The following is a 21,161-nucleotide window of genomic DNA, read 5'->3' as shown; positions in this document are numbered from 1 at the left end:
GCCGAGATAAATGCCAGGAAAGATGTGGTTAAGTGGCTTTAAATGTAAGGAAATAAGCGGGACAAAGCGGAGACTTCATAATGAAATTAGATCGATCGATATGTTTGTTATAAAAAAATCTTATGAAAAACTGTGTTGCCCTGATGGCTTTGATCGTCAATTATCGCATATTTATATGGGTTTTATACCCATAAGGTACCAAAGAAAATTAATGATTGTTTGGTAAGTTTTGTCGTAAACCCCATTAATGTCAATGCCTCATCAAAGAGTTAACGTCCTGGTGGCTGTAGTTCTTGATATGATAGTCTGTAAAGGAATTGCAGATTTTATATGTTCCAGATTACACAATTTATTAGTGACATACAATGTAGGATCATTGAAAAATAAGTTAATTCTATGTCTAAATTTAAACAAAGTCCAACCAGATAATTTGATGTCAGGATCAGTATTGAAGGCCATCACGAAAACTAACATCTTGGTTTGTTTTTTTAAGAAAAATGGAAATCTATGGGCAGCATCCTGATGAAATGTGAGTCCAAAGTATGCTGGGGGCCCCTGTTTTGGAAAATGATAATGTCTACTTAATTCCATTAACCCGTCAGATATCTCTGTCATAATTGTCAGATTCGTTCCGACAGCAGAGATCTTGTATGTGTTCAGATTTGAATTTCTGCAGAATGTTATAAATTTAAAACGCACTGCAAATGGACAGAACTTTCATTGCAAAACCTGAGCAATTCGTTGGAGATTTTCTTGGATAATATTTCATCTTTCCATTAAACTTTAGACAGAATTGCATCAAGATTGTATTTTTTTTATTTTTTAGTCGAATCAGCAGTAAATTAATCCTACGGTTAGCAGATACATTTGTTTGTTAACTCGTGTTACGCTGTTTCATATCAAATTTGCGTTAATTAATATTTCATTCTTTATTATACCACGCTGAACTAGATTATATTTTCCTGACAACTTTAGAATGAATAATTGATTGCTTTTTTTACATTTTCCAGTATTAATTTCCCCATTTCTAATCAAGGTAAGAAATTGATCATTCCGATGCAATAGCATGTAGCGGGCATTTTTATGGAAACTGTGATTGTCACTTAAAAAATGCTGTTGTACATTTTCAATAGCTACAGATTTTATTGAATCAGTTAATTATTATGGAGTGCAGCTTATATTAGATAAAAACAATGGGTATTTCTTCATCAAGTTTTAGTGAAAAGTTCGGACTTTACCAAGAGTCATTCACAAAACTTAAAAAGTACCATATGTTGGAGTACACTATACAATTTTTGTTTCTCAAACTGCAAAAAAATGAATTAAAACAATACATATTTGTTTAGTTTTGTTTTGTCATATTAGAAAATAGTGTTTTATTTGGGTGTCTTCCAGTAAAAAAGTTTGCAATTTCCCAGACTTGTTTATTTAATTTTATTTAATTTTACTCCCCATTTAACATTTTGCAGACCCATCTGAGAGCTTTTGATCATTGAAAACAAATCTGAAAATAAATCTGGCTCATTCTGATATGCAGATATATCGGTCATGGTAGGGCGAACTTGACCATTGCACTTAACAGTTATCAGGTGATTTACAGCTGAAGCATGGGGCCAAGTTTCATCAAGCTCCAAGATGAAATAAAAGTGACCATTACCAATAATGAGATGTAATTTAGGAGATGGGCTTTTAAGACAAAGGGGATATTTGAAGACTTTATGTTAATTTATTGTCATTTAACAAAGACTCATTCAGATGTGATCATCTTTTGATTATAATCTTTGACTCAGGGGATCTTACTAATTATAATGAGTGTGAGTAAACAGCAGTTTAGTACAGTTTTATTGCTGATTTTCAGCTTCGGACCACATAGTTTTCTGGAATCTAATACGGTTTCAAATAGTTAGAAGTCATAAAAAATGTTAAAGGAAACTATGAAATGAAATGGTTTTGTGAAATTCTCTTTTTTTAGTGTTAGAAAAATCAATGTTACTCATGAACATGAATAGTAATTAAGAAATAAATGAAGTAAAGAAAATCTTCCCCAATTTTGCAATAAAATGATCTCAGCTGTATAACTGTATCACTGTTTCATGAAACATTAGAACTACAAGACATCTCAAGGGAAAACGTTTCCATGATTTCTTAGCATAAAAGCAAGCTGAAAAGGAACAAATACGGAACTCATGTGCACATATTGGTTAATAATTCAGTCATGGTATCTGTAAGGCAGTAATGCGCTTTCCGTTATGTATCGTTATGTTTCCGTGCAACATGCAATCTACAGGCTCGTTAATTGTTAGAAAGGAGATTGAAGTGATGAAAATATCAACGGGAAAAATAATGTAAAATCGTTTAAATGTTTCTCAGAATTATGTTAAATATGATAATATTTCTGTGTGGTAAAACCGGAATACATTGTGAGAAAGATAGTATCAAGAAATGAATTTCTGCTGATATTTGCTGTCTTCTAAATATCTCTCATCTACAAGTATTTTTTTTAAATTTATCTTTTTTAGCTTGTTTTGAAGAAAAAAAAGAGACTAGGTATTTATATAGCCTTTGTGTCGGGAGTTGGCATCGTCAATGACATGCAAATATTCAAATTTAACCTAGGCCATAACATTAATCATATTGAAATGAAACTTGGTACACATGTTGCATACAGAGATAATAACGAAGCACATGTGTAGCATTAGACTTTTAATTCTAGCTGCTTTTAATAATAGAGTTAAAGGTGCTCTTTTCATCTAAAAAAATCGAGCATAATGGCATTCTCTTTCAGTACTCTTGTTTTCTTTCAACTGCACTGCTCATATTATGGCCATGAAAAAAGTAGTTCAATACTTAATGTCTATTACTAGAAGCTTAAAGATTCCATAAATAACACTGTCTTTTGAAAAGACTCATATGTCTGCTATTATAACATGCAAAAGCTGAGAAGTTCAGTCTAAGAGAAAGATACAATGGGGTTAGTATGCCTGCTGTAATATATTTAAGATCGTCAGATTCCCCATAGCTACTGAGATGGAGATTGACTGTCATTAAAACCAGAGACACTGTTTTGTATGTAAGGCATTGATTCCGATTCAGCCATAAAAGTCAGTGTTATCACAGAAAAGAATGTCGCAGAAATGCCTGCAGTCTACAACGATTTCCCTCTTTAAAAGCCGTCGGGATAGCAGAAATCCCACACTCCATTACGATATTTTCCCGGAGTGTTAATGCACTCTCACTGCCATAGGGTAGCGAAGATGCTGCGGAGATGTTTATATATTGCCCTCGTTGAAATGAGTTTTTACGGTTCATTGGTAGATATTGATTGGACAGTGTTTGGGTTTCGCTTAGTTGCAAAAAAATATCATCGATATTGGGTGAGAGAATAATGAAAAACGCGGAGATGTGGGTGGGTTAAGATTTTGAATATGGAAAGCAGGAGGCAGTTAAAAAGAAAAGGAACTTTATTTTTTACTTTTTTCCTCATTTCATTTATATTGTTTCCCTGCTGGGTTTTTCCTCAAATGCACCATTTTCTTCAATTGTTGTCCTCAAGGCTGGTTTTCCTCAAATGATCAATTGTCACAATTTGATGAGTGTTGAAGTTTTGACAGATTTCACATATGATTGGAATTGTAAAAAAAATGCTTAATTTCACATTTTTGTTATAGCCAATTATTATTTTAAAAACATGGTTAGTCAAACATTTATATAAAGTATGGATTAGAGAGTATTTTTGTTAAATACGTTCTGGCAGGAAAAATTGAGATTGTCTGAAGCACACTAATTGGGCCCATTGTTCAGAAATTTGTTAAATTAACAAAATTATGAATATCATTGTTGTTACTTTTTAAAATCGAAAATGCTCTTGGAAGTTTCACAGATACACCCATGACCTGCGGTCAATTTCTCACAAGATTAGAGACATTTACTTATAATTTCAGCTGTGCTCATTTTGATTTAAATACATGGTTATATAATGTCATCAAATATTTGGCCTAAAAAGTAAAATTAAAAAAAATGTTGTTAATGGCGTTGTTAACTTTAACAAAGTTCTAAACAATTAGCCATTACGTACAAAATATGAAAATGTTGCTGGAGACTTAGTTGATTCCGAGACTCTTCATTGACACCAATGGAATGAAGTGCAATTCGGACATCACCCTTAAGCATCAGCTTGATTTATTACGCCTATTATTCTGTTTTCAAGAATTATGAAATTCGGAAATTCCAGAAAATGAAATAATTACTTCTGAATTGTTATTTTGTTTATAATTATTTTTTTTTTTTTTTATAATTATTTTTTTTTAGAAATGTCTTAAACAGGATACATTTTTCTTCCTGTCTTTTGGAGTTAAATGCAGAAAAATTATGCACGAGTCTTAAAATTCAACGCTTAATTTTGCATTTTCAGATCTCAAGTTCACTGCTGAACAGGGTTTCTGCTGTGGATCAGAACTTCTTCAAGGAGATCGAGTTAGTGCCGCGAGTGTCACCGGAGTTTGAACTGACCCTGGATAATTCTCCTGTCCTTCATGCTGTACAGACCATGAACTTCTTCCAGATGAAAGGTATGCTGTAGAAAATAATCATTTTTCATATATAGGAAGTTTTTGTGATTAAAAACTTTTCAAACTTAAATTTTACATTAAAGTCTAGGGTCTGACAATTGGGAAGGACTGTATACTTTTATGTCACTTGATACCTGTGGCATTTATCTGACACAATCTGGCCACCATCAGCTGGTAAAATGTGCTTAAGATTATGGGCCTATTCACTTATATTATAAATCTGGCTGTCAGCACTCAATGGCTTATAAGGGACTATAGCAGAGCTGGGCTTCGTCCCATTGTAGTAACCTATCAGAATAGTAAAGCTGATCAGAACTTTTTCTGCACTCTATTTCATTTATTAGCCTATATTCACTTATATGGCCATCATGTCATATTTAATGATATCCTTAGATGAGTTTTCAACAATAAATTAAATTGGTTAATTTATTAAACAAATTTATTCCTTGGGATGCTGTTGCTCCCCAGGAAAATTAGATTTGTTAAATTGTAGAACATGAACTTATTATAATAACCTTTACATTGCTAATAGTCAGGTTTGTACGAGCCTACAGAGAGCCTAGCACACCTATGTTATTAACTACGAATTTCTTCAATAGATTTAAAAGATTACTTACCTTGAAAAGTTTTAAGCTCTGTGTGTGCACAATGCTTAGAAGAACATCATTATTAAGATCTCATCAGAAAAGAGGGACCAGATGCAATGCTTAGAAGAACATGCTATCATTGAGATCTTCTTTTAGAAGAATTTGTAATTTGTTATGTTGGGTTATAATAACTTGAAACTGGTCTCCACCCACAATTTGGAAGTGCCTGTAAGAGCATTCTAGATAATAAATCTTATAAATTTATCTCTGCACCCTTTATTTATTTACAAAGTACATCATTATGATTATGCTGATATACATTTAGAATGGATTCACTTAAATTATTTCATTATTATGTACTTGAATATTTGTAATAAACAATCAGACAGAAGTATTATAAAACTGATATGATTAATCGATCAAGTTCCAAGTTGATTCTGGCAATGGCATCAAGGCATGGTAAGGCCAAGAAAGCTTGCAGCATTTTCTGTTGATCGCCAAAATGAGCTTATTTGGTGTTCGCACTTATTTGACCCATTAGCTCCGCCCTTTGTGTCGTCACATGATATTTAGGCACGTGATATTTTGGCACGAAAGTTAATTGTGAACTGAATACTTGTCAACATGATTTGATAGCTGTTGAAACATCTAGTTTGAATTTTGGTTCATGATGTAAGCTTTAACATCCCCCGACAACTGCAGTCCTAATTGTCAATCATAGTTACTTTGTACATGCGCAGAGGGCAGAGCGATCTATGAAAAATAGACAACTCTACCAATTCAGGTAGACTGACAAAATATGTTCTATGAAAACAAATGTTGTAGTCACTGTCAAATCTGCTCCAGAGGTTAAAATAAATGGGGTAAATCATTGATTGACATTTGCCCACAAATAAGTGCGAACTCCAAAAGATTTTAAACATTACCAAATTACGCCTATATACATTTGTTCTCATTTCCTCGATTATAGTGTACTTGAATGTTTGTATAATTATCAGACACTTGTATGATTATCCAATTAAGTTCTCGATCAAGTTCTTGTAAGTCCGATGCAAAAGAAAACATGGCCTTTGTTTATGAAATCAAGTATCCCCAGGTACAAATTGTTAACATTTTGCTCATGTCAAATAATCCCAAAGTTATATTAAAACAAATACACTAAATAATTAGTTTATCCTTTTATCTATGCCAGACCCATTCAGGAATTTTTATACCTGGGCCAGAAAAAATATTATACCCCAGATCACCGTACCTATCATAATTGTTATCTTTAATTTTTGTATCATCGAGATTTCGCTCAATTGTTTTTGGCTACTTATGTTGGGTGGAGAATGATATCAAAGTTTATAATGGTAAAAATTGTCATAAAATTTCAGAAGGTCAATGCTCTAGCCGATCTTCTTAATTTTATTTTATTGTTAGCGAGACGGTTTATTAGGTAAATTATGATGAATCAAGATATATTTATTTCTTATTTAGATGTCTTATCATTATTTTATGTTTTTACGGATAAAAATACGTAAGAAATAGATGTTTTTACATTTAAGTTCGGTCTAAGATGAAAATTTAGATTACAGAGTGATCACGGAGAGCCATATTTTCACAGTGGCGTGGCCAAAATGTAATTTGATAACAAGAGAAATGAGCTTAAGTTGAAAAATTATCTCCCTTACTTTTTAAAAATGAAATGGTTTTTGTTTTTCCATGCTTCTCAGATGGTATTATAGGTAAGTTGGATTATAATTCCGGTCTGTGAAATCAGCGCTTCGTTATGTAAATCTTTTTATTTATTTTCATCATTATTAGACGAAAGGCACATTGCATGACATTGTGTTGCTTTTAGGCAATATAGTGAAGTTTTGTTTGAAAAGGATTTGAATGTCTTCATTTTTTAGTTGAAAATCACAACTTGTGCCTTGTTTATTGTAGTGTGTGTTAGGCTTTTATTATTTTGTTTGAATTATAATTATCAAAAAAAAATATGAATAGATACCGTTTGTCACCCTAAATGCATTTCTTTATTGACTAATAGAAAAATGCATGTGGCCTTTCTGTTAATATTGGCTTACATAAATAACTGTTGTAGATATTGTAAAGAAAAATAGTCAAGGTATTGTATTATAATAATTTGTATGATAATCATGATAGCCTTGGTGTTCTCTGCAGCTTCGGTACAAAACTGTTTATGTTGAACATTAAGCAACATGTTGAAGACATTTGTATGAAACTTGGTATGGAGTATCTATATTAAAACACTGACAATAATGCATGTTATATGCAGCAATTAAGTCCCTCAATGACCAAACTCAGTTGCTTGAGTTATGCCCCTTGGCCATGGAGGATGAATGTCATCCAGATGCTGTACCTTGGCGTCAGCTTTTTTTATATCGTCAGCCATTTAACAGGGTAAAAATCTCATTGAAATATATATCAAACAGAGTAAAGATGATCCTACCTGCACGGCTTAGCATTTGACAAAGTGAGCGCCACCAGGTTTGCAAGTAACTTATGCTTTTGTGCAAGTACAATGCGTCAACTCAATGCAAGAGGGGCTTATCAGACTTCTTATTTCATATACTGATTGGCCATTATGGCAATCATAGGAATAAACACAGAATTATTAGCTAGATTTGCAGTATCCCAGAGAGTTTCCCATCTTTGAAGGATTTGTAATCTATTTTATTATGATGAGTTAATTGACACTTCAAATGGTCATTAATTAGACCTGTAACTCATGAAATTTGTTAGGTTTGAAGACAATTAGCCCAGAAGAGAATCCTCGAAGTAGTGCTTGACTGAACCTGTGATAATGCTATGGGAAATGAAAGGAAAATAAACACATTATTTATCTTATTATAAAATCATAATCAATGCTGTGAAATTCCTTTGAACTGGCTCTTGAATGTACTGTAATGAGTTTGCGGAAACGTTTGATGTTTATTTTGGACAGAATATGGCCAATAAGCCATTAATGTGAATGGCTACCAGCAACATATTTCTCTCATTAGGCGATTAATTTCTGAGTAATTGCCGCTCAAAGACAATGTACTTGACTTCATTATAACTATAGGGTACCAAATTTTATTGCTTGGAGTTATATTGTGTAAAAAAGCTATATTTACGTGTGGTGAAAAAGCTGTGGTAAAGTGCGGATGGGTAGGTATTTGACTTTGTTTGTCCTTGCAAAAAACATGTTTATGAATACGTATCCACTGAATAGCATATCATTAGTTCCTGTCAAATAAGCAAAACATGAGCTTTAATACTCGACCTGTGGTTGGGAGCTCCAGACACTGCGTTGTTTCATAATTGGGGACTATTACCATTATTAATTACTGCATAAAAGGCAAGTCAATAAATTACCTTTAATTCACTGAATACAAGCAACTAATTAACCCAAATCATAAAGAAATATTTCACAAAAAATGGTATAATGACATAAATGCCTGCCTGGTGCCATCTTGCTAATTTCAAATAGACAGCATATGTGATGCCAAAACGTTGTTTTTTTTACTACATAATTGATTTATATTGATCGTATATCAGAATGCCAGAATATAGACGTTGTAGATATCTGATAATTCCGTCCAATTTATTCGAGACATCTGAATTACGGGATCTTGCAGGGCTATAATATGGAAATTTGTTCCTGTTCCAAGTGAAAGATGTTCGGAAACTCTCCTGTGTATTTATGTGAATGGTATAAAATATGATTTTCGGCTTCCTGTCACAGGTGTATAATTTCAATTGTGAAATATCTGTCTAGACTTATAAAGTCTAATTGTATGTGGTTGCCTTACAATTATTTAAGAAATCATGAATTGTGATAAAACACATAAAAAATTATGAGTATATCAGTTTACTGAAAGCTTTGAAATTATTAAAAAATGTCCTCATACATGACAACTTGATTAATGTAGCTTTAAGCCATCGTGTGACTTGTGACTTAATATTTTTTTTAAATTATTCCATGCAATAATGTATTAAACTCAGAATCTAATAACATTGTTGTGACCTTGAACTTAATTATTTCCATTCATTATATAAATCTTTGACCTTAATCTCTATATATTTGACCTTTCAGCCCCTGGTCAGCCCTCAATTCTGCCTGAGGAGTGCAGCGCGGAGAACAACAGCGTGACCATTGCGTGGCAACCGTATCCAGGAAGCGTGGTGGAGGCGTACACATTGGAGCTTGACGATGGAAATGGTGGAGACTTTCGGGTAAATGCGGGTTAAGATTAGTTGGTAGCTTGAATTATGTATTTGAGACTTTCAAGTATGTTGGCCTTTAAAGAAGCATAAGAAATTGTAAGAGGCAGCGTGCATCTGATGCAATTGAACACATGACAACAACCATATGTATTACTGCTTTAAGCTATAAAAACTCCTTCATTAATGAAACATAATTTTGTGTGACTGTTACATATAAATAACACCTAGGTTTGGTAACATGCAGCTAGCTTTGGAGTTATAAAACATTTAATTTATAGTCATTGAGATCTGTGACTAAAGCCTATTCTGAGAGCACATGTTTAAAATTAATTGATTTTCTATCCCAAACTGTTCATTAAATTCCATGATGGCAACATGTCAGTTAAAAAAAAATCCACAAGTGATAACCCCCTTTTAGGGAGAAAAGTCTTGTCGCAGAATGTGACAAATTTGTCTCGAATTTAATTCATTTCTTTGGCACTGAGTCACCAAGTCACAATAGCTATTCCCTCTACAAAACGCAATTTGTCACCAAACAAAGGGCTCGGTCACTCGTATGAAATTATGGATAACGTATTAGTCAAGGGGTTATGTGAAGTGACATTGACATCATCGAGAAAGAGAAAGTTCAGAGGACTGTTGAGTACTTTGAGCTGATGTTAAAAAATGAATTATCCTTTAAGCCTTATTGGTGGACTTGTGGCATTATTGAACTGACCCATTTAATGTATTAGAATTTAGGGAATAGGGGTTCAATGTTGCCTCCAGAGTGTGGTAAATTTCTAAAGTCGAAAATATAGCTTAAGACATTATGGACATTCCAAGGGAAAGTCATCGGGGATATCTGGCTGGGAAAGAAACTCACTAATCATGTTTAGGGTCCAATTGAAAATGGATTAGATTTCTTTTGGGACTAAGGGGACAGGATTTGGGGCCGGTGACTCATGGTTTTGGCTCTTGGAGATCAACAATTGTTTTTTGTTTTACTTCCATAGGAATCGAAGACAGTGTTAAAAATGTCAGTTTTTTGGAATGTCAAGCTTGGTTGATGGAGTTGAGCTTTGTCTCAAATGCGGTCATGGGTGATTTTGATCACAAGAATTACAGCTATATTCCTAATTTTATGGTTATTTTACGGTGGCAGTAATGCTAGTTGAATGCTGTGCATTGTAATGACAGAAAACTGATCTTGGATTGCAATAATTATTGTCTTTATTTGATGTAACAAATGAGGAAATGTTAAAGGAATTAAATATGTAGCACTAATCAATGAATAATTGGATTAAAGTTGTACGGCCATTTAAATTAGACCATTTAATTATTCCGCACATTGATAATATTTGGTGTGTAATAGCTTTGAAGAGAAGCACCAATTAGTAATTAATATTTCCGTGTAAATACACATTTTATACAAACCAACGAGACTGTAACCAACTTTATATGATTTTGCTCATTTTACCATTCCTGAAACCAAAATGTTTGTGAAACTTGATGCTAATAAAGCAATCGTGAAGTAAGTCATTAGGAATCAGATATTGGAACTAAGTTTCCTCTAATGGCTCGAGAGTCTGCTGAGACAGATTTTTTTTGTTCTGTTTTTGTCCCAATATTGTTGTCGGCCATTTAATGCACAATTTATTCATCAGGGCCGTGACTTAATTTCGTATTCACTGCTAAGTGATTCCATGGAAAGGGCGAATTTGTGCCTGAGCATCTTCTCGTCATTTCCAAACAGAATCTTGATAACATAAGAAGCAGTTTTATTTCTTCTCATTCCTTACATGTTCGGAGATGTTAACCCCTGTTGACCTTACTTTGCGTTTTTACTTTCCTCATGTGCGTAAATCTTTGAGTCCAATATCCCTGCGGCGTCACTTTGTCGCTTTTAATTCAAGAGAGGCAATGTCCCCGAAATAATTCCAGATTTTCCTCACACTGGCCATGCAAAGGTTGATTGATGTCCGAGCACTGGGCAAATGTCATGTGATTCAAGCTTATGTCATGTGGTTGTCCATATAGATCATGGTAGGCTTGCTTGGAAACAGTTTCGTGCCAATTACATGGAATGACAATTTATTTGCTTTGCTGAAGTTCTCTGATCCCGCAAGCAATATTTTGTCTGTAACAAAACCGAATCAATATAAATCATATAAGACTGGTTACATTGTTTCACATTTTGTCTATATATTCCACTGGATTATTTACTGGTTATAAAGATACAGTCTGAGACCTATTTATCAAAATTATAAACAACATTGTCAAGAGCTTGTCAGAAAGGCAAGAAATCTTTTCTGAGAAAGTAAAATCATCTGACAGTAATTGCCATTAATAAAGTGGTGAAATTTGTTTTAAAAAAATTAAAATAGGCTACCAAGATTTTCTAAAGAACAGTTAAACTGATTTAAGGGTTTATTTATGACTGTAGAAGTAATAGAATATTTGACATTAATATCATTTTGCACAAAAATAACACCTATAAACTTTGATGCACTTGTCTTACTTTGAAACAGTCTGCTTTGAAATCTTAAGACCAAACAATTTATTCTAGTCTTGAAATAGGCCATTGTAGGACATAAAAATATCTCAAATGACCTTAGATTGCATTGAAAGGTGGATAAAGGCTGGATCTCCCTATTAGTTTTATTCATGCAAAATGCATAATATCTGAAAAACTAACTCACGAAATTAAAGAAATCGAAGATAAATGCGAAACAATATGAAATATAAACAATATGAAATATTTTTAGTTCTTCTGTTTATCAAAGAAAAATAGTCAAGGTATTGTGATAGCAAACCTTGACCATATCTTAGAAACCTTTTGAAAAATAAAAAAATAACAATAGGTACACATGTTGCCAGACGACAATATTCACATGAGTAGCATGTCCCATTGCTCTTGACTTAAATAATTGTCCAGTTATGTCCCTTTTTTGACAAATAACAGCAACAAAAATACAGCTTTGAAATTGTTGAGGGTGGCAATATAATAATCATCATCATTGCTGCGAACAAAGCTTTACAAAAGATTTTGAAGATATTAACAAGAAACTTGGTACACATGTTTATATTGAATATACAAAACATGACCTTTGTGCAAAAAGTCAACAAGTTCATGATTAAGTAGAAGCTATGGAGTACTTGCAGTAAAGGTAACAATGCTTAGCAAACCTGATAAATCTGGCAAATATGTCATTAGTTACTTCCCTTGATTGTCTGCAAATATGTAAGAGCCTTGTTATGTATTGTGGTGTTCTTGTTAACTAATTAAAATAATTATTATCTCCCCTGATAACTCTACATTGAAGAGTTCATTGAACTGCTGATCTCCAATTGAAGAGTACAAAAACATAAAATTTGTATTTCTTGATTCTCCCTAAAGAAGATGCTTGAGGCACCAATTATATGGATACATATACATCTCTCTGCCTCAAATGTAGACATATTCTGTAGACGTATAAATCTCTCCGACACAAATGGATATTGCCTCAAATTGACTGAAAAAAGAAAATTGGCCGAAAATCTTTGGTGTTCAGTATTGTGTGAAATCGAAGAAAATTGAATTAGCTCACAAAACAAATTGTGTTAATTTTCTCTTTAAAGACACTGAATCGTGAGAAACATTATCAACTTGTAGTTTACTAAATTATGTTTATTGGTAGATTCATTTATCTAAAGACGGTAAATTCATTTATCTTAAGACATAAATGGTTTCAACCACTATGAATTGACAATGCATGAGTAACATTAGCAATAGAAATATTATTATATAGTAAACTTATAATAACATTAAATTATATGCAGTATTTTTTTTATATATTACCTGTCTTACAAAAAAAATGACATTTCATTATAATAATTGTCAATATGTACATTTTTATTTCTTGTTTTTATACTTTTCAGCCTCTTTCTTGGAACATTTCATTACATTACATTGGCAATTTTTTGGCAAACAGTTTATCTGAACCTTCTTGAATTTTTTGCCTATTGGAATTTTTGGCCATTATGTTATAGTTACCGCACACGTTAAACTACCGAGTTATTATACAACATGAGTGTGAAGAGTGAATTTTGCATTATTAATTCACAAGGCTTAAGCACTCTGGTAACTGTTCTGATATGAGCATTAATGTGTAAAAACCAACAAAGAAAGAACTCTCCAATATGATACAATAGACAATATATTATAGATTGCTTTTGTATGGGTGTCAATTTTTGATTGCAAATTTTCATTTTCTTTTGTCACAGGTTGTGTATGTTGGTCCGGAGATGATGTGTACAGTCGATGGTCTTCACTTTAACAGCATCTACAACGCGCGTGTCAAATGTCAGAATCATGCAGGTGAAGGCGAATACAGCGATCTAGTCAGTCTCCAAACCGCAGAAGGTACGCACAGTGGGAAAATTGTTACTTAGCTTTCTACACAGTTTTTACTCCCCAAACTTTAATTTTTGTGTAGTAGAAGCTTGTGTTATCACACCCTATAATGTGGGTGACAATATTAGGTAGTTAAATTGCTGATTTTTAAACTGATTTTTGAAATGCACAAGTACACAAAAGCTTGACCAATTTATTCGCTGATAAGCGATTAAAAAACATTCAGATTTTTATTTTGATGGGTATATGGGAAGTGTTTCTATTAAGAAATGGGATTCCAAGTTTTAATTTATCGTAATTGTAAAATTAGAAATGTGTACAGGTAATTAGATGTAACTTAGGTACTTCTCTGCTCGTTCGTCAGAAACAAATAATGTTTTCAACAACTTTTTGAGGTCATGAAATTGACAAAAACGCCTGAATTTATTTTCTTAGAACATCACCCATACAGCATTGTTTAGGTGTTCAGCTATTGACTATTGTGAGAGAGTTCCTTGTCTGTGGTGCTGAAATAGTGGTGAAAGCTGTAATAAAGTGGTATTCAACTACTATATCATTAACACTCTGAGGACATAAAACATAACTTTTTATGCATTTCGCATTATGAGTATTTACTTTGCCAAAATTCTGCCATTCTTTTATTGTTGCATTATATTAGCTTGTGAACGGCAAAATTATGAGCAGCACAATTATGAAGTGTACACATACTAATCAAATTCTTAATTTGAGCTGCTGTGTTTATTATTTTTGTCATAATTATGAGACGATTGAGTGATAATACTGTCCCATTATGTTGCAGCTGCTATTTTACAGCTTTGTAGCATAAAATTATGTCTCCTGACAGGTTCGGTGTCATATTTGCCGACTTGGGTATCTGAGCGATGTGTAATAAAATGTGTACCTATTAATCATAACTGGAGTGATGGTTATTGTTATGTCAATTTTTTTGGCAAATTCACATGAATGAAAATTGTTTCATCTATGCTTAAGACAAGGATGCATACCATTTTGTTGTCAATGATTTATGTTTGTTTCTTACGACATATTTATAAGTCTTGTAATTGACAATACATCAGTATAAATAACCTCGATTTAATAATACGATGGAAACTACAGGGACAAGCCAAGAAGACAAACAAATATTAGAATACAACCTACATTTACAGCCAATGAAATTGCAGATAGGCATTAATTACTAGGCTTAATCATTAAGAATTTTAACTTTTGTGGGTGTTTAGAGGTCCGCCAACTGCCACTTGTCTGCTACACAATAACTGTTTCAGATTTTGCGTTGACAATGCATCAGCCAATGAGATTGTATTCTTAGTCAGTAAGATGATCTGAATTAAAATCTTAATGATTGGGAAGGGCTTATTGGCTACGCCCATTCTTAATCATTAAAATTTTAATTCATGTCATCTAACTAGAACAAGAAGACTCTTTTAGATACAGAAGGTTAAGGCCAGAGAAACAACAACCTCTCAATTTTTTTTAAAGATTTTATACTTTGTCAAAGCTGTTTTAATTTTCTTTTAACTTTCTGGGAATTCTGCTGCTGGTGACAATCAGATTTATATGTTTAATTTCCTTCAGAAGGGTGCTTACAGTGCAATTGCTAATCGGAGGACATGTATAATGCATTAGTATCAAAATAGTTAGGTAATGATTATGTCATAAATTACGCAATTTAGTTAGAAGGTCATATGAAAATAATTATTTTTGTTTTTCATCTCAAGAAAGACAGCTTTTTTAAGAGCTGTGCAGAGACTAATAAATTTAGAGGAAATTTTCTGGTAGAAAATTATTACCTTTCAATTAAGAGCAGATTAACTGGTCACAAAACCTCATTAACCGTCTAACATTTTTTTTTATTTTCTCTTCTTTTAGAAGTTTTCATTTTAATTTTTTTGTTTTTTTCGTCTCCATTGTTTTTATAGAAATTTGCAATTTTAAAGTAAACCAAATTAAAATGAAGTCATGGTCACAGTAATAAAAAACAACAACTTTGGAATTTGTTTTCTTTAAAATTTTAAAGATCTTTTATTTTTCATGAAGGTGGCAAAAACTGTCTCAAAGACTTGGTGATCCTTATGTATAAATTGCTAATGAACTCCAGAAAAAAGTAAAAAAATGTTATCTGCTGATGCAAATTTACAGTAGGGACTAATCAAATCTCCCTAACCTCCAATTGAAGAGCTTGAAGAGTATCTCCATGTGACATTTGCATACTCTCTGACAATCATTGTCAACGACAAGTTGAACAGTTTCTTTCCTGTTGACTTTTATAGTGTGTTTGTTTGTTTCAATGTTTCGCTTTTTGAAGCGCTTTAAAAGTTTTGGGACTCAAGATATTATTTTGGGGATTTTTTTTCCACTACCTATGCCTAATTCCCAACTGGGAAAAATTCTGACCTTGGGGAAAAAAACAAAAGCATACCAAAATAGCTGATATTAATGATATCAAATATTCATAATTTGACTGTTTTATGCACGCACCATTCTAAATAAGGGAAGTCTTGTCAAGAACTTGTTGTTGTTTTTTCAAGAAGTTCATTGCTTTTTAATACACTTAAGGAGACTCTGTCTAATGAATTGGGAAATTATTTTGATTTTATGGGAAAATCGACTGTTTTTTCTAAGGGAATCAGCCTTTCAAATTGCACCAAAAATCACCGCAGGTTATTTTGAGTCTCTGCTTCTCAGAGCCCAATTCTAATAAAACTTTTATGGCTTGCATATTGGAGCTTGCTGCAATATACACCCCAAACAAATCTAGTTTGATGTTTAATGCGGCAATTTTTCCCCCTCAAAATTTTCAATTATTTCAAATCATATGCACCATATTTAACTGCTGTATCTTCGAAAGTTCAGCTTTGGGAAAAGTCCAATGTAGTTCCAAGCCACTGTGGTGCCTTTTCAGTAGTTTTTGCATATTTTATGACATCATCTTTGCATTTGTATATTGTTATCCTAAACTTTTGTAGTACATTGATTGAATAACCAGTTCAAAGGGTTATTATAAGTTTTCCGATGCTGCAAGAGATCAAATTAAGTTTAAAATTGATAAAACATGCTTGACACTTTTTATTAGGTTTTCTATCATTCTTTCAATTTAAGTCAATACAAATGCTCATCATTTAAATATAAAACCTAATTCGGATTTCCCATGGCAAACAATGTCAAATGCTTAACTTAATTTCATTTGTTTGCATAGCCTAGCTTTAAGTATCCAAGGCAAATTCAATTTCAATGATTTATTGCATAAAATGTCTGATTTTTTTAGCTGGTCTGTGTATGATGAAAAACTGAAAGGTTGATGTATTGTGATAGCATTGGTAATGGATGTCATGTTGGCATGGTCATCATGTAAAAACATTTCTTTTTGCTACCACACTTGAACTGTTGATTCAAATGAAACTTGGTACACATGTTGCCAGAGATGATAATTAAGCACATATGTAGCAAGACCAATAATTCTGACTTTGATCAATGTCAAATTATTCCCCTTGTTATACTAAATGATATCAAACAAACATTGGCATTCACTTTGTCATCCGCTCATACACTGTAGCTATACATGTATTCAAAAACATTTAAACCTCATGTTTTTAGACCTGAGGAAGTTCATTTGGGCTTAAAAATCAGTTCAAGATATTCCATTCAGAAGCTGAAAAATCCTGGCTTCAACTTGGGAATGATGATTTGAGTGTACGTTTTTTTGAGCAGCATTATTTTGTTCTTGAGTGCGCTAATGACTTAAGTGCAGACATCATACGTGGTCATTTGAGGTTAATTTTCAACAACCCAACAAATATAATGCTTTTAAGATACTAATCAGGTAAATTTGAGAGTAGAAAAGTTTGAAAGATTTATTTCAGAAAAAAACGGTATTTTGAATAAGCTTTATAAATGATGGAAAACTGGAATTTTCTTCACATGATTATCTTTCTAGAAAGAAATTACATACAGGATACAAATATATATTTTAAAGGCCAGAAGGTGATGGAAAGCTCGTCATTTTTCTTAAATTTTAAGATCTAATTTTCCTGGAATAATTTAATGGGATGTTTTTCAGAATCTTCCTTTTTAAGCTATTATTTACTCACTGCTTGTCAATAACTGTTTGGGGAAAGTTTTTAGATGCCAATGAAAAAAGAGAAGTAGTTATTTTATAAGCTCGCTTTTTTTTTGTTTTTTTTAAAGTTTCAAGGTATTATCATAGCGTTGGTGTTGAGTGTTGAGATATTCAAATGAAACTCAGAAACTTGGTACACATGTTCTCATAGACAAATAGGGACATGTTAATCTAGGCCTGTAATAACTGAGACTGGCTTAAAATTTAAGTTGAGTTATTCCCCCTGTAAAACTGTCAAACATCAACAGACAAGTATTAAACGGCTTACCGCAGTGCACTTGTTTTTTACCCAGACACTGTGTGTTCTTAATTTAAAAGCTAATCTAAAGAAATGAGGATAATAATTATGAAGTTTGCAATTAGTGTCCAGGACAAGAATTTGTTAATCATTAAATAAAGGAAAGAACCGGCTCATTTCAAATTTAATTGAGTTTTGCCTAGACTCTTTTTATTACATAAGGGATGTTCTTCACAATTACATGAACAGGAAAAAAAAAAACTTCAATAATTTCGAAGCCATAATCTGCTGTTCTTAGAAATGTTTTTCATTATTCTGATATTTTTGGCAGGGTTTCAAACAATTGTCACAAATGTTGGTATTAAGATAAGGCCATTTTGACAAATCACTGAGTTCATTTGTGAAAGAGTCATGTCAGCCTAGCTCTCATATTGCTTAATCCGATATATTTTGCTTGTCTGTTGATTTTTTGGGAAAAAATAAGTGTAGTCATATCTGTGATGCAACCATGTGCCATTTTCATTGCTATTGTTGTCTGCAAAACCCCCATATTTTTTTGCCATATGAACTTGTAAGCGGTGTTCAAATTATTTACGTGAAACTTGGTTTAAATATTCACTTAACTAAGTACTCAAAAAAAGTCATAAATGTGTACTAAGTCTGGTAACTCTTGCTCGAATGTTTTGTATATTTATGTCCCTTGACGGACTGAGAAAAAACAGAGGAGCATTGGCAACCGCCTGTGTTACTCTTGTGACTGGTACTCTTGTACCCGTGCATCACTTAAGATACTTTGGACTATGTTAAAGTGATAAAACTGTTATTTTGTCTCCAAAAATATCCAATACAAAATGCATATAATCTAGTACCAATTGTTTCATCCTCGTGTTTATATGAAGAGTTTTACCCTAAGGAGCAATCCTGGGGCAAAAATGTGCATGCATACAAAAGTAAATACCCACAGGGAAAATTTTCCCTCTGGAGGTGGGGGAAATTTGCACGCCACTATGGTATTTTATGTCATATAAATGCAGCATATGAGTCATTGTTTAAAGAGTCAGTTGCTGCTTTTTATCAGTGAAGTGCATTTTTTTATTGCCAGGCAGATTGTTATGTGTGTTTTATGTCTTCACATTCATTTTGTTTTAATTATACAGGCAAAATAAATTTTGATATTACTGTGAAGTTCTTTGTTTTTTATTGTTGTTTTCACTTGCGAATCACATAAAATATATCCTACATGACTGGAAATTGCATTGAGTCTTTTAATCAGATTACTTAGCCCAGCATGATTTCGCATAAAAAAAACAATTTCAATCACTTAAGTGCAAGTAATCATAATTTTGCAGAAATGCATCATTTTAAAACTTTTCATCTCAGCTAATTTACCAAAACCTCTTTTTTATACATAGATTTCATCTACATCAGTTAATATTAAGCTGTTTTTTGCATATCGATATTTCTGTTTCATATCGATATTTCTGTTCCATATCGATTGAAGCCATTTAGCCATTAAACTCCACTCAGGTAGAAGAATGATTGATACAAGGCTTGATGAGGATTGTTGTTTATTCACTTAAGTTGATGTTAATGTACCTGAAACAAATCCCAGGGTACAGAGTTGAAATCCCGCACGTGCTATCATGTGCCTTGTGAGGCACGTGTTGCAAGTGACCCATGCACGAGGGTCACGTGCCAGCCGTAACATCCCGACCCACCCCCATTCTCTGGTCTTTAGAACTTACTCTCTCATCTTTAAATCTTATAAAGTACTTGGATCCTTTTCAAAAGCCTCCACACTCAGTCTCAGAGTCTGGCGAAAGTGTTACCCAATTTGATACCTAGGCTTAATCGTTTCATAGCGGATGGCTTACCTGTACTCAGAAAGCGGGGATTTTTTCTGTGCAACAGCAGTTTTCACATGTTTTTGTTCAGCACATTTCCAGCCTCTCTGATACTCACATCTATCCTGTTTTAATATGACAGCATGATCGAGTTTACCCGACCATTCCAATTTAAAGGAAAATTCCATTCCAATCGGGCATTGAGTTTGTTATTGGCAAAAATCTATTGATTTAATTGATTACTCCGGGTAGGGTATGAAGATGTATTAGAAAAAATGCTGAGTAGGGATTTGATGTGATCTGGAGGAAATCTCATAAAGTTTGTCCTTTTTTTTGTCGGCCATTAAATATCTCTCCCTGCTGGTTTTTATTCTGTGTCATGCAAAAGTAAAGATGGATTGTCTACCTTATTAACACTATTACATGTTTTTTTGCTGAATTGGCCGGTTTATTATTATCTTATTGAATGAAGTAATTGTGTGTATATCCTCTTATATATAGATAATTCATCATCATCATCATCATCATCATCATCATCATCATCAACATCATCATCAACAACATCAGCATCATCAACATCAACAACAACAACATCATCATCATCATCATCATCATCATCATCATCATCATCATCAACAACAACCACCTTCAAAACGTTCCTTTTTAGAGAATTATTCTTACACCTGGATATCTGATTGGCATTATATTTTTAATGAGTTGGTGTCTTCCTGTTTATTATAAGTAAATGAAAGGCTTATAAAGTTGTTTTTACACCTCGTACTTTTCAGAGAGGTCCTACTATGAAAGCCGATAATGCCACGCTACTTTGTCTGTACTTAATAATTCTTTGGAATCACCCACTGTTTATGGAATAGGAGTTAAAATTTTACGATGCTAATATTTCAAGTCACCTGTTGCTTTTAGTGTCAAAGCGTAATCACTGATACTGATTAACATAATAAAAGCAACTGAATGGAGTTTGTTATGGTGTAGCTCATTTCAAAACCTGATAAAATGAGTGTAAAAACGAGTTTAAATATTTTGTCTGGACCTCCTCTTTGTTTTTATGATTTGAAGCTCATCTGTTTTACAAAGAAAGAAATCAGGCTATCATGATAGCCTAGGTTTTGCTGTCATCATCATTGTTGTGATTTTTGTTTTACAAGTTTGCCATAACATATTGAGAACCATAATTATAT

General features: G+C 32.9%; 1 protein-coding gene across 3 annotated transcripts in view; it reads left to right on the top strand.

Moving 5' to 3' along the window:
* The window catches only part of LOC128209928 (E3 ubiquitin-protein ligase TRIM9-like), an 88,943-nt gene that overhangs the window by 44,994 nt on the left and 22,788 nt on the right, over nucleotides 1-21,161 (top strand). For all 3 annotated transcript variants that reach the window (XM_052914194.1, XM_052914196.1, XM_052914195.1), the window contains exons 4-6: nucleotides 4,412-4,568; nucleotides 9,240-9,379; nucleotides 13,616-13,754. In XM_052914194.1, coding sequence (XP_052770154.1) covers nucleotides 4,412-4,568; nucleotides 9,240-9,379; nucleotides 13,616-13,754 — 436 coding nt within the window. The remainder of the gene's footprint in view (nucleotides 1-4,411; nucleotides 4,569-9,239; nucleotides 9,380-13,615; nucleotides 13,755-21,161) is intronic.

The sequence above is a fragment of the Mya arenaria genome, chromosome 11, assembly GCF_026914265.1.
Source record: "Mya arenaria isolate MELC-2E11 chromosome 11, ASM2691426v1".
Taxonomy (NCBI): Eukaryota; Metazoa; Mollusca; class Bivalvia; order Myida; family Myidae; genus Mya; species Mya arenaria.
This window is presented reverse-complemented; position numbering and strand designations above follow the sequence as displayed.